Source organism: Rana temporaria, chromosome 8 (genome assembly GCF_905171775.1).
Source record: "Rana temporaria chromosome 8, aRanTem1.1, whole genome shotgun sequence".
NCBI classification, from domain to species: domain Eukaryota; kingdom Metazoa; phylum Chordata; class Amphibia; order Anura; family Ranidae; genus Rana; species Rana temporaria.
The window spans coordinates 15,820,632-15,834,213 of record NC_053496.1 but is presented as its reverse complement, the minus strand read 5'-3'; the positions used below and the strand labels follow the sequence as shown (position 1 = coordinate 15,834,213).

The window sequence follows — 13,582 nt, the reverse complement described above, 5'->3', positions numbered from 1 at the left end:
CTCCCTCTTAGACAGGGGCGGTTCTTTAATTAGGCAAATTAGGCGGTCGCCTAAGGCCTCACACTCACAGGGGCCTCGCGGCAGCCTAACTTACCCAATGCATTACCCTAGTTTTGAGAGACAAGGGACCTTAACGCTGCTGTGCTCATGCAGCGTTAAGAGCCCTGACTCAGGAGCGAGGCCGCCAGAGTCCCTAACAACCAGTGAATATCGGTGACACCACCCCTTGTGACGTCAATGACCCAGCATGCCCTCAGTCAATGTCGTTACAAGGGGGCAGGTTCACCATGTGACATCCCCTTAGTTATTAAAGAACAGGATCTGGGGGTCACCTTGTTAAAGGGGCTTTGAGATTCCGATAAACCCCCTGTCCACAGACCCCCCACAACCACCGACCAGGGTTGGGGGGAAGAGGCTCTTGTCCTTGAATTATTTTTCCCATCATGGGTGTGAGTGGGGCCCCATGTCAAGTTTTGCCTAAGGCCTCACAAAGACTAGAGCCGCCTCTGCTCTTAGAGCCTTCTGGAGGGTACTAGAAAGAGAGGAGGAGAGGAGAGGTGAAGCTGCCTGGGGTGTGTTAAGGAGCCCTGACCAATCCCCCAACCTGGATTGGCAGGGAGCAGACCTCCTTAGCCACTTCAATACCAGGCACTTACACCCCCTTCCTGCCCAAGCCAATTTTTAGCTTTCAGCGCTGTCGCACTTTGAATGACAATTGCGCGGTCATGCTACACTGTACCCAAACAAATGTTTTATCATTTTGTTCCCACAAACAGAGCTTTCTTTTGGTGGTATTTGATCACTGCTGGGTTTTTTATTCTGTGTGCAACAAATAAAAAAAGACTGACATTTTTTGTTTTTTGTTACTGTTATAACATTTTATAAATAAGTATGTTTTCTCCTTCAATGACGGGCACTGATATGGCTGCACTGACAGGCACTGATAAGGCGGCACTGATGGGCACTGATGAGGCGGCACCAAAAAGGTGGCACTGATGATGTGCACTGATGGGAGGCATTGATGGGCACTGATAGACGGCACTGATGGGCACTGATAGGTGGCACTGGTATGCGGCACTGATGGGCACTTATAGGCGGCACTGATGGGCACTCATAGGTGGCAATGATGGGCACTCATAGGCAGCACTGATGGGTACTTATGGGTGTCACCGATAGGTGGCATTGATGGGCACTGATAGGTGGCACTGATGGGCATTCATAGGTGGCACTGATGGGCACTCATAGGCGGCAATGATGGGCACTCATTGGCGGCAATGATGGGCACTCATAGGCGGCACTGATGGGTACTTATGGGTGGAACTGATAGGTGGCATGGGTGGGCACTGATAAGTGGGCACTGATGGTCACAGATGGGCACTGATAGGTGGCACTGATGACACTGATGGGTGGCACTGATGACACTGATGGGTGGCTGTGCTAGGCATCACTGATCTAGCAGGCATCCATAATGGTGCCAGCCAGTGTCATATATTGGGCATGTTGTGGCAATCCTTGTGGCTATGGGGGACGTACCTGGCCATCCACATAATGGGGGCTTCCCTGGTGGTCCTGGCGGCATCCCTGGTGGTCCAATGTGGGCATCCTTGGTGGTCCAATGTGGGCATCCATGGGGGGCTGGGCTGGTAAACAAGCGCAGACCCTCCCTGTCAGGAGAGCCACCGATCGGCTCTCCTCTACTCGCGTCTGTCAGACGCGAGTGAGGAAAAGCCGATCAACGTCTCTTCCTGTTTACATCGTGATCAGCTGTGATTGGACACAGCTGATCATATGACAAAGAGCCTTCGTCAGAGGTTCTTCACCGAGATTGGTGTAGCGGTGTGTCAGACTGACACACCGCACCACCGATCGCCACGGGGGTGCGGCAGCAGTTATTCTGATGGACGTCATATGACGCCCAGTCAGGATAACTGAACCACCGCCCGGCCGTCATTCTGCTATTGACCAGGCAGGAAGTGGTTAAACACCTAGCGTACTAGGCTGTCAGGACCCTTGAGGGCGCTCCCCAGTCTGGGGAGGGGGGATGACCTTGGGCCTGGGACTTGGGTGCACGACAGGGCTCCTAAAGAAAGCATAAAGGATCTGGACAGGAGGAGTCAGAGAGGACAGCAGGAGCTGTAAGTCAGCAGTGGTCCTGAAATCCTCTCTTTCACCATCTGGAGACTGTCATACCTCGATTGACTGCCACATGAGTCGTTTTTAATCTGTTTTTACAAATAAATTTACCAAAGGATAATGCACAAGGCTGGTGCCCCCTCTTTTCAATATTCCCTTGCTAATACTGCCGGGCAAGTCTTCAGAAGGGAACTACCGGTTGCAGCCAGGAAGGCTGGTGAGTGACAAGTACAGTCGGGAGGACTGAGGAGGCTCGTCTGTGAGGACTGAGAGTGTGCAGTCTGGGATGGGTGCAGAGCCAGCAGTATGGACTGTGATGTAAGGCCTCGTACACACGACCGAACATGTCCGCTGAATCTGGTCCGCGGACCAGTTTCCGCGGACATGTCCGACCGTGTGTAGGGCCTAGCGGACAGTTTTCCGGCCTAGCGGACAGGTTTCCAGCGGACAAAAGTTTCTTAGCATGCTAAGAAACTTGTCCGCTGGAAACATGTCCGTCGGACATGTCCGATGGTTAGTACGACTCATCGGACATGTCCGCTGGTTATGACGTATAACCAGCGGCCCGAAATCCCGCGCATGCGTCGAATTGATTCGACGCATGCGTGGAAGCGTTGAACTTCCGTGTTAGAGAACGTCGGTGTCTTCTAAGTCACCGCGTTCTCTGTCCGCGGGGATTTTGGTCTGATGGTGTGTACACACATCAGACCAAAAGCTCCCAGCAGACATGTCCGATGAAAACGGCGTAGCGTAACTACGATACGCTACGCCCGCTTACATTTACGCCGCCCTACGAGAATCTGGGCCATTAGACACAATGACCCAGATTCTCAAAGACTTACGACGGCGTATCTCCAGATACGCCCCCGTAAGCCAGAATGTGCGCCGTCGTATCAATGCGCCTGATTCATAGAATCAGTTACGCATAAATTCGGCCAAGATATGAGCGGCGTAAGTCTTCTACGCCGTCGTATCTTGGGTGCATATTTACGCTGGCCGCTAGGTGGCGCTTCCGTTGATTTCCGCGTCAAATATGTAAATGAGCAAGATACGCCGATTCACGAACGTACGTACGCCCGTCGCAATTAGTTACGCCGTTTACGTAAGACATACGCCGGCGTAAAGATAAAGCTGCTCTCTAGGTGGCGCAGCCCATGCAAGGTATGGACGTCGGGACAAGCGTATCTTCTTACGTCGTTTACGTAAGTCGTACGTGAATGGGGCTGTGCGTAGGTTATGTTCACGTCGGTTATGTTCAGCCGGCGTATCTTAGGGCGTAAATTCGACGTGATACTGAGCATGCACGCGCATGCGCCGTTCGTTCGGCCATGCATCTACATGGGGTCACGCTTAATTTAAATACAACACGCCCACGACCTGCCTACTTTGAAATACGCACGCTTACGCCGGCCCATTTACGCTAACTTAGGACGCAAGTGCTTTGTGAATACTGCACTTGCCTCTGTAAGTTGCGGCGGCGTAGCGTAAATAAGATACGCTACGACCGCACAAAGTTACGCCGCCCTACGTGAATATGGGGATTATTTGTGATAGCTGTGTGAATGCTGAGATATTTGCACAGCAAGATTTTTGTAAATAGACTCTCATGCTTGTATGGCCAACTTTACAGTGGCCCAGATTCAAGAAGCAACTGCGCCTGTGTAACCATAAGTTACACGGCGCAATTGCTTACTTGCTCCGGTGTAACGAGTGCTCCTGATTCAGGAACCTCGTTACACCGACTGCAGCCTAAAATCTGCACGGCATAAGGCACTTATGCCTCGCAGATTTTAGGCTGCATTCTTGTGCTTGCCGCTAGGGGGCGCTCCCATTGTGATCAGCGTGTAGTATGCAAATTGCATACTACCAACTAATTCACAAACTTGAGCGGGCCCCGCGCAAGCCAGGTACGGAGTTTCCGTACGGCAACTTTAGCGCAAGGCTGCCCCTTCTAATAGTAGGGGCAGCCAATGCTAAAGTATAGCCGCCGTTCCCGCGCCGTGAAATTTAAATTTCACGGCGTTTGCGTAAGTGATTCGTGAATGGCGCTGGACGCCATTCGCGTTCACTTTGAAGCAAATGACGTCCCTGCGACGTCATTTGCCGCAATGTACATCGGGAAAGTTTCCCGACGGAGCATGCGCTGTACGCTCGGCGCGGGAGCGCGCCTAATTTAAATGATTCCCGCCCCCGGCGGGATCATTTAACTTGCGCGCGCTTACGCCGGGCAAATTAGCCAGCGCACCCTCGCAATTCACGGAGCTACTGCTCCGTGAATCGAGGGCAGCGCAAAATATTTGCGGGGGCGCAGGGCAAAATCGTTGCCCTGCTCCCCCGCAAATATCGCGCAATTCTACCTGAATCTGGGCCAGTATGTCTATAATCTGTTTATAACGTCAAGTCTCTGCGTACCTGTTCCTTTGGAGGTTTAGAAGTAGAGTACCGTTTGATGTTGGGATGAGATATGTTAAACTATCCTCCCATAGACCCTGGAAAAACAACAACAGTAGATTAGTTTATTGGTTCAGAGTCTCATATCCTTATTACACATACAGTATATACCTATTTCTGGGAAACTATAGTCATCGCACACCATGCAGTCACAATGGTGTCTAGTCCCAGAAACAATAAAGGACACACCCTAAAGTTTACCTTTGTCTGACAAATGGTCCTCAGAGTGAACTTTGAGTTTTGAAACTGATCATACACTAGTAAAAAAGACCAGAGCACTTTTTGCGATTCGGCACTGCGTCGCTTTAACTGACAATTGCGCGGTCGTGCGACGTGGCTCCCAAAAAAAATTGACGTCCTTTTTTTCCCACAAATAAAGCTTTCTTTTGGTGGTATTTGATCACCTCTGCGGTTTTTATTTTTTTGCGCTATAAACAAAAATAGAGAAACAATTGTTTTAAAAAAAAAAGCAATATTTTTTACTTTTTGTTATAATAAATATCCCCCAAAAAAAGGAAAAATAAGCGTTTATTGATTGGTTTGCGTAAAAGTTATAGCGTGTACAATATAGGGGATAGTTTTATGGTATTTTTATGAATATTTTTTTTTTACTAGTAATGGGGGCGATCAGCGATTATTTATCGTGACTGCAACTTTTGGCGCTACTTTGGGACCATTTACATTTGCACAGCGATCAGTGCTATAAAAATGCATTGATTACTGTGTAAATGTGACTGGCAGGAAAGGGGTTAACCAGGAGGAGGCGTTGAAGGGGTTAAGTGTGTCCTAGGGATGTGTTCTTACTGAAACGGGGATGGGCTGCGTGTGACACGACACTGATCACCGCTCCCGATCACAGGGAGCTGTGATCAGTGTTCTGTCACTAGGCAGAATGGGGAAATGCTTGTTTACATCAGCATTTCCCCGTTCTTGCTCTCCGTGAGACAATCGCGGGACTCCCGATGGACATCGAGTCCGCGGCACCTGTGATCACACTCAGGGAGCTCCCTGCACTACTTTGGTCCGACTTTGATCCTACTTCAGCCAATTGAATATCATTGAAGTCGGATCAAAGTCGGATCGCCGTCTTGCCTAATCCACTTTTGGCATGCGACTTGTGCTCTGATGATCTTGAGGGGGAACTCCACGCCAAATAAAAAAAAAAACATATTAAATGGGGCTCCCAGATTCCGATAAGCCCCCGCCTGCAGACCCCAAAAACCAACGACCAGGGTTGTCGGAAAGAAGCCCTTGTGCTCATCAACATGGGGACAAGGTGCTTTGGGGTGGGGGGGCGCAGGGCCCCCCCTTGCCCCAAAGCACTCACCCCTCCATGTTGAGGGCATGCGGTCTGGTACGGTTCAGGAGGGGGGGCGCTCGCTCGTCTCCACCCCCTTTTCGGCTCAAAAAGGGTCTGGTATGGACTTTGGGGGGACCCCCACGCTGTTTTTCTGGCGTAGGAGGTTCCCCTTAAAATCCATACCAGACCGAAGGGCCTGGTATGTTCTTAGAGGGGGAACTCATGCCGTTTTTTTATTTTATTTGGCATGGAGTACTTCCTAAAGATTCATACCAGACACAGTGCCTGGTATTGTCTGGGATCGAAGTCAGGTCCCTGTTCATTGAAGTCAGAAGCATGTCGGACTTCAAGTCGCAGGGCAAAGTCGGATCCACTGTCGTGTCGCACCAGTGTGAACTCGGCCTAAGAGCCCAGCTTCTCTCTGTACCGGGATGTGGATTTGAAAGCCATTGCCTTGGCTAAAAATAAAAATAAAATAAGCACTTTCAAACTCGAAAACAATTTGTCGAAAGCAATTTGTCAACTCGAATGTACTGAGAATTTTCTCATGCATGTTGGTACGAATGTTTGAAAATCCACTAGTGTATGGCCACCTTTTGGGCCAAAAGGCTGCGTACAGATTTGAATTTAGATCGTAATTTCTCATCTATGTCAAAACCGGACCTGCCACCTGTTTTTTTTTTTTATAATAAACTTTATAAAAAAAAATTCTTTACATATAACATTTAACATGCCTTGACACTTAAAAGGCAGCTCGATACTACCTTCCTTTACTATATGGTGGTTTCCAGTCCTCACCCCCCCCCCAAAAAAAAACGTAGGAAAACGTTTGTGACTATAAAGAATGTATTACTGTAATATATATGTATTCCTAGTGCTATATACTTATATTTATATTTATTATGTTCCTCTGTGCCTTCTTATATTTATTTATCTGTGATTCAGTATACAGTATATACCTATTTCTGGGAAACTATAGTCATCGCACACCATGCAGTCACAATGGTGTCTAGTCCCAGAAACAATAAAGGACACACCCTAAAGTTTACCTTTGTCTGACAAAGGGTCCTCAGAGTGAACTTTGAGTTTTTAAACTGATCATACACTACTAAAAAAGACCAGAGCACTTTTTGCGATTCGGCACTGCGTCGTTTTAACTGACAATTGCGCGGTCGTGAGACGTGGCTCCCAAACAAAATTGGCGTCCTTTTTCCCCCACAAATAGAGCTTTCTTTTGGTGGTATTTTATCACCTCTGCGGTTTTTAGTTTTTGCGCTTTAAACAAAAATAGAGCTACAATTTTGATCAGCATTTCTCTCCCTGACAGGACCGGGAGCTGTGTGTTTAATGAGTGATCGCGTGTGCCCGGCAGCGATCCCGCCCGCCGGGTACTCGCACGGGAGTCGGGGGCGAGCAGGGGCGCGCGCCTCCAGCGGCACGCACGCGCCCCTAGTGGCCTGTGCGAGAGCCGCCGTATAGCTACGGGCTCTCGCGCAGGGGAGCCGACCTGCCACCATAAAACGACGGCGGCTGGTCGGCAACCTGTTAAGATGTTATATTTACATGTGTATTCTTATTTATAATTGTAGTATTCCCTTCTAAATTATATGTGTTTTTTGGATTCTCCCCCTTCCCCCCCCCCAAAAAAAGGGGAAGAGGACATATTTCCGCCTATCACGGATGCCTTCTCATCCTCGGCCTCGGACGAGAGGACATTCGTGATAGGCGGAACACTGAACAGAGGCTCTGCTGGGAAAATTAGTGTTCCGCTTTGGAGGAGGCGCGGCTTTTGAATAATGAACGCCTGCAGCCTGAGAAACTCTGCAAACAGGAGAAGGTAGGAAGATCGTCCAGGCAGGCAAACTGGCACAGTGAGGCAGGCATAATGGCACAGTGAGGCAGGCATAATGGCACAGTGAGGCAGGCATAATGGCACAGTGAGGCCCCATACACACGAGAGGATCCATCCGCTGGAATTGATCCGCGGACCGGCTCCAGCGGATAGATCCCCTGTTGTGTACGATCCAGCGGATCTGTTTCCGCGGATTTTTATCCCCTGGGATGGATTTCCAGCGGATAAAAATTTGAAGACATGCTTTCAAATCTATCCACTTGAATCCATTCCAACGGATTGATCCGCTGGTCTGTACAGACTCACCGGATCAATCCGTCCGAATCAATCCCCCGCATGCGTCGTAATGATTCGACGCATGCGTGGAATTCCTTATATGACAGCTTTTGCGCACGTCGCCGCGTCATCATCGCGGCGACGGCGCGTCACGTCATCGCGATGGGATTTTGGCGCGGATTTCGATCCGATGGTGAGTACAATCCATCGGATCAAAATCCTCAAGAGGATTTATCCGCGGAATCGGTCCGGTGGACCGTATCCGCGGATAAATCCTCTCGTGTGTATGGGGCCTGAGGCAGGCATACTGGCACAATGAGGCAGGCATAATGGCACAGTGAGGCAGGCATACTTGCACAGTGAGGCATGTATAATGGCACAGTGAGGCATGTACAGTCGCGGCCCGTCCATAGGGGGCGCCCGGGCGCCCCCCCCCCCCCCCCCTCCTGTAGTCATAAAAAAAAAAAACGGGCCCTTTAAGACATTTAGAATGTCTTTCTGCAGCGCCGCCCCCTCTGGCTCTCGCAAATAACATACATTCATGCATTGCACGAATGTATGTTATTGTGGCCAGCTGCCACTGGTCTATTCAGATAGCCTGACATGGGTGCCGGATACCTGAATAACGGCAGCTGGTTGGCTGTGTGGAAGTGCCTATCAGAGCCAGCGGCTCTGATAAGCTTTCCGAGTACAGCCCCTCGGCTCCCGGATGTCTTATCCTCGGAACGTAGGGAGGCTGCGTCCCTTGGATAAGACTGACTGCCGTCTCAGCCAATCAGGTTCACCGATTCTGGTTATCGGTAACCTGATTGGCTGAAGCGTCATCGAGGGCGGGAAAGGACATCGAGGGACATGGAAGCAGAAAGGTAAGTGCATTTTACAGGGCACAGCGGCGACAATGGGCACAGAGGCGACAAAGGGCACAGTGGTATCAATAGGTACAGTGGTGACAATGGGCACAGTGTCGACAAAGGGCACAGTGGCATCAATTAAAGGGCACAGTGATATGCACAGTGGCAACAATGGGCACAGTGGTGACAATGGGCACAGTTGCAACAATTAAAGGGCACAGTGACATGCACAATGGCGACAATTAAAGGGCACAGTGGTGACAATTGGCACAGTGGCGACAATTGAGGGGCACAGTGGCTGTGTTTGATGGCATGGCACAGTGGTGACAATTGATGGCACAGTGGCTTGTGTTTGATGGCATGGCACAGTGGCTGCGTTTGATGGCATGGCACAGTGACTGCGTTTGATGGCATGGCACAGTGACTGCGTTTGATGGCATGGCACAGTGATGCGAATTGATGGCATAGTGACTGCATTTGATGGCATGGCACAGTGGTGATAATTGATGGCACAGTGGTTGCGTTTGATGGCATGGCACAGTGGTGACAATTGATGGCACAGTGGCTGTGTTTGATGGCATGGCACAGTGGTGACAATTGATGGCACAATGGCTGCATTTGATGGCATGACACAGTGGTGACAATTGATGGCACAGTGGCTGCGTTTGATGGCATGGCACAGTGGTGACAATTGATGGCACAGTGGCTGCGTTTGATGGCATGGCACAGTGGTGACAATTGATGGCACAGTGGCTGCATTTGATGGCATGGCACAGTGGTGACAATTGATGGCACAATGGCTGCGTTTAAAAGCATGGCACAGTGGTGACAATTGATGGCACAGTGGCTGCGTTTGATGGCATGGCACAGTGGTGACAATTGATGGCACAGTGGCTGCGTTTGATGGCATGGCACAGTGGTGACAATTGATGGCACAGTGGCTGCGTTTGATGGCATGGCACAGTGGTGACAATTGATGGCACAGTGGCTGCGTTTGATGGCATGGCACAGTGGTGACAATTGATGGCACAGTGGCTGCATTTAATGGGCACAGTGAGGCTGCAATTTTTTTTTTGTTTGCGCCCCCCCCAAAAAAATTTGAGCACCAGCCGCCACTGGGCATGTATAATGGCACAGTGAGGGGTCGTCTTATACAGTGAGTATACCCTAAAACCAGCATTTTAGCTGGAAAATTAGGGGGTCGTCTTATACGCCCAGTCGTCTTATACGCCGGCAAATACGGTACTTCCTGCACTAGCTCATGTACTGATTCTTCTGGTTTTGAGAGAAAAAACCTGCCAGACCTGCTGCCACCTCTTACATAGCAATGTTGATGTTATCTTGCTGCCTCAGGCTCGTCTCCACACAATCGACAAGGAGCACATGAGAATATTTGTAATTTTTTCCAGAGAACACGTTCACGTTATAATGCTCAGCAGTTGTTCCTTTTCATTGTTTCCTTTTGTACACAACGCCATTGTCTCACAGCTGAGTCATTGTGCATTGTGTGCTGCTCTTTGGATCTGTGTACGGTCACCTGTAAGCAGGTGAAAGCCATTACCTCCTCAAACTGAAGAGACATCTGTGCTTCTCTGGAAGGCATTCACCCCACAGGGGTTGGGAGGTAGAAGATCCTGGGCCCATAGATGGTTCAGTTTTTGTCCTTCAACCAGTAGGCTGAAGGACAAAAACTGACCTCATTCCCCCATCCACCCCAAATACTCCCACTGAGCTGCGAAAAGTCTGCTGTCAGAATACAGATCAGTGCTGCTGATTATAGCCTGCAGTGATGATCGATTGGGGAAAAACCAACAGGACCAATCGGCTTCTATACCCCAGCCCATGCATGGATCGAAAGTCAGCTGATCCCTGCTGAACCGGTGTTCTGACGATTTGTGCCCGCCGTTGAAAAGTGCCCGCGCATGCGCAGAACTGAACGGCACTCCAGCTGGAGTGACGTCACCATAGCGCATGCGCACACCGTAGGATTTTTTTTTTTCGATGGGAGATACCATTTCTTGGGCACAATTTAATGCTTTGCAAACAGCGGAGGGACACTGTATTTGTCATATTGTGCCTCGCTATTGCGAGGCGAGGCATAATCTGACATCTACCGTGTCCCTCTGCTCTTTTCATAGCTTTCAATTGTGCCCGTGAAATGGTATCTCCCATAAAAAAAAACTCCTACTGTGTGACGTCACTCCAGTTGATCGGGAAATCAGCTGCAGTGCCCTGCCGTTCTGCGCAGGCGAGGGCACTTTTCGACGGAGGGCACAAATCGATAGAACACCGGCCCCATTTCCATCAGTGTGTGGTTGGATTTGGATTTTAGAGGGTGGTATTTATTGTTCAGCTTTATTGCAGCACAGGTACAGATATGTGAAGTTTTATGATATCAGAAAGGCCCGGAGCAAAAACCCACAGCATAGGCGCAGGGCCGGCCATGACGGGGTTAAAGGAAAGCCCTGCCATGGTCAGTGGGAGGGGTTGCAGTGAAGGAGAGCGGTGGGAGGGGAGGTTATAAATCACCCTCCCACGCTTCCCGGGCTAACAGCACGAGGGGCGAAGTTTGCTGCTGGGGACTCTGTGCTCTGCCAGAAATGTCCGGGGAGAGGTAGGCCGCGACCGGGGACTTTATTTTCGGGCGGTCGGCGGGACATAGGCGCTGCTGGGGATCCTTGCTCTGCCAGTAACTACCAGGGAGAGGCAGGCCGCGACCGGGGACTCTATTTTCGGGCGATCGGCGGTTCTTAGGGGCGCTGCTGGGGCCTGTTTTTCTGCCAGAGACTACTGTTTAGCGGCAGGCCGCGACCGGGGGCTATATTTTCGGGCGATCGGCCCCAGGGACAGGCGCTGCTGGTGTAGCTGGCTCTGCCTGACAAAAACGAGAAAAAAAAAAAAAAAACGAGCGCTGCTAGGCCGCAGCCGGGGACTCAATTTTCATCCAGCTGCCTGTACTATGTCTGGGGTTGAGGCGATGCTCGCCCAGCTCAGGGAGGAGGCAGATCGCCGCGGCGAGGGGTGGCTCCAGTCCATGCTGGGGCCGCTCCTGCCACAGGGGGATACCAGGACTGATTCACCTGTCCGGGGGGGGGGAGGGGGGCACCCCGGGAGCGCGGGGGCCTCGGCCTGCAGAGCGGGGCAATGTGGTTAATTCACCTGTCCGGGGGGGGGGGGAGGGAGATACCCCGCGTTCACGGGTGTCCCGGCCTCCTGTGCGATATTCACCAGGTCCGTCCACCCGGTCCCATAGGAGGGAGGGCAGCCCCATCCGGGCCCCCTCGGGCCCCCCAGCGAAACGTACAGCGGCGGGGGGGCGCCAGGAGAAGGCCACCGATCGGCAGCGTGGGGCAGGGAGGGGGCGGCCAGGGGGCTCTACTGCGGCGGCCAGGTCCGCTCGGCGAGACGATCGGAGGGACGCGGGCTCCAACCCCGGTTTTGCACCGGAGGGCCGAGAGCCTCAGCAACGTACATCGGTCCCTGCGGTGGCTAGCTCCCCAGCATCCGCGGCTAGCCACCTCCAATCCAGCCCCGTGGTGAGGGAGCGTGGGGGAGGGGAAGACGGCAGAATGTACGAGGCACCAAGGAAAGCAACGAGGAAGTCGGTTCACGGGTCCAGGGTGCGCAGCGAGAGCGAGTCCAGCTCTGGGCCCACGGCTCCCAGGCCCGAGTCGCCTGGTGGGCTTTCATCGGGTGAGGAGGGTCACCCTGGAGATCGATCGGAAGGGGAGCTGTCGGAGGAGGAAGTCGTGCCCAGGACGGAGGTCGCAGCGCGGGAGCCAAGCCGGACGGCTGATGGGATTGCTTCCAGACAGCCCGGTGAGTCGTTTTTGGCTTTGTCTTCTAATGTACAAAATGTGGGGGTGTCAGTGGGGGGACGGGGGGGTCCCCGTAGGCGTTTAGGGGTGCCCGCAGGGGCGAGTAGCGGGGGTTCGGGTGCCCTGGGGGAACAGTCGGGAGAGGATGGGGGTTTGCACCGGTTTTTGGTGGGTCTAGAAGCATTGGTGAGCCAGCTGAAGGGGGGGGGCAGCCCCGCCGTTAGCCCCGCGGCAGCATGGGGTCCGGCGGGGGGGTCCGGGGTCACGTCACCTGCAGTGGCGGTCGCCGTGTCGGGGCCAGTGGGGCCTGTGGACAAGGGGCAAGAGGTAGGGGCGGTGGCAGCGGGTAATGGGGTGCCGCCTGCGGATAAAGGAGATGCGGGGGTCGATTCCGCAAAGAAGAGGGATTTGGTCCGGTTGGCGGACGCAGCTAAAGGGGAGGTGTATACCTGTTATGAGGCACCGCTGGGTTCACATTTGAAGCCGGAGGTGCGGGAAAAGATTTGGAAGAGCGAATATGTAGAGATATTTGCGTTGTTACCGCTGGAAAAGTTTAACCTTGATAGGGTTAAGCCGGAGGAGTCCAAAAAAGAGGACGAGGAGAAGAGGAGGTATAGGCTTATACCTAGAACTTTTGCGAACTGGTCGCAGGCATACTCGATCATGGCGAGCGTGATCGGCGAGAAAAACCCCGAACACTGTTCGGCGCTTTTTAGTTACCAGGAGGCGATTAGCGAGGCCTACCGGTGCTACGGGGGCACTGGGTGGCTCCGGTATGATGAGCAGTTCCGGCAACGCCGGGCTATCAGGCCGGATATTAAGTGGGACACTAAAGACATCGGCCTTTGGATGCGGCTTATGTCGGCCCCACGGACGTCCACGCCGTTTTTTCAGGGGGGGG

At 52.1% G+C, this 13,582-nt stretch overlaps 1 protein-coding gene across 1 annotated transcript in view; it reads right to left on the bottom strand.

Moving 5' to 3' along the window:
• The window catches only part of LOC120946700 (disintegrin and metalloproteinase domain-containing protein 9-like), a 133,546-nt gene that overhangs the window by 71,321 nt on the left and 48,643 nt on the right, over positions 1-13,582 (bottom strand). Inside the window, exon 3 of the mRNA XM_040361330.1 lies at positions 4,546-4,622. Within this exon, the coding sequence (XP_040217264.1) occupies positions 4,546-4,622 (77 nt within the window). The remainder of the gene's footprint in view (positions 1-4,545; positions 4,623-13,582) is intronic.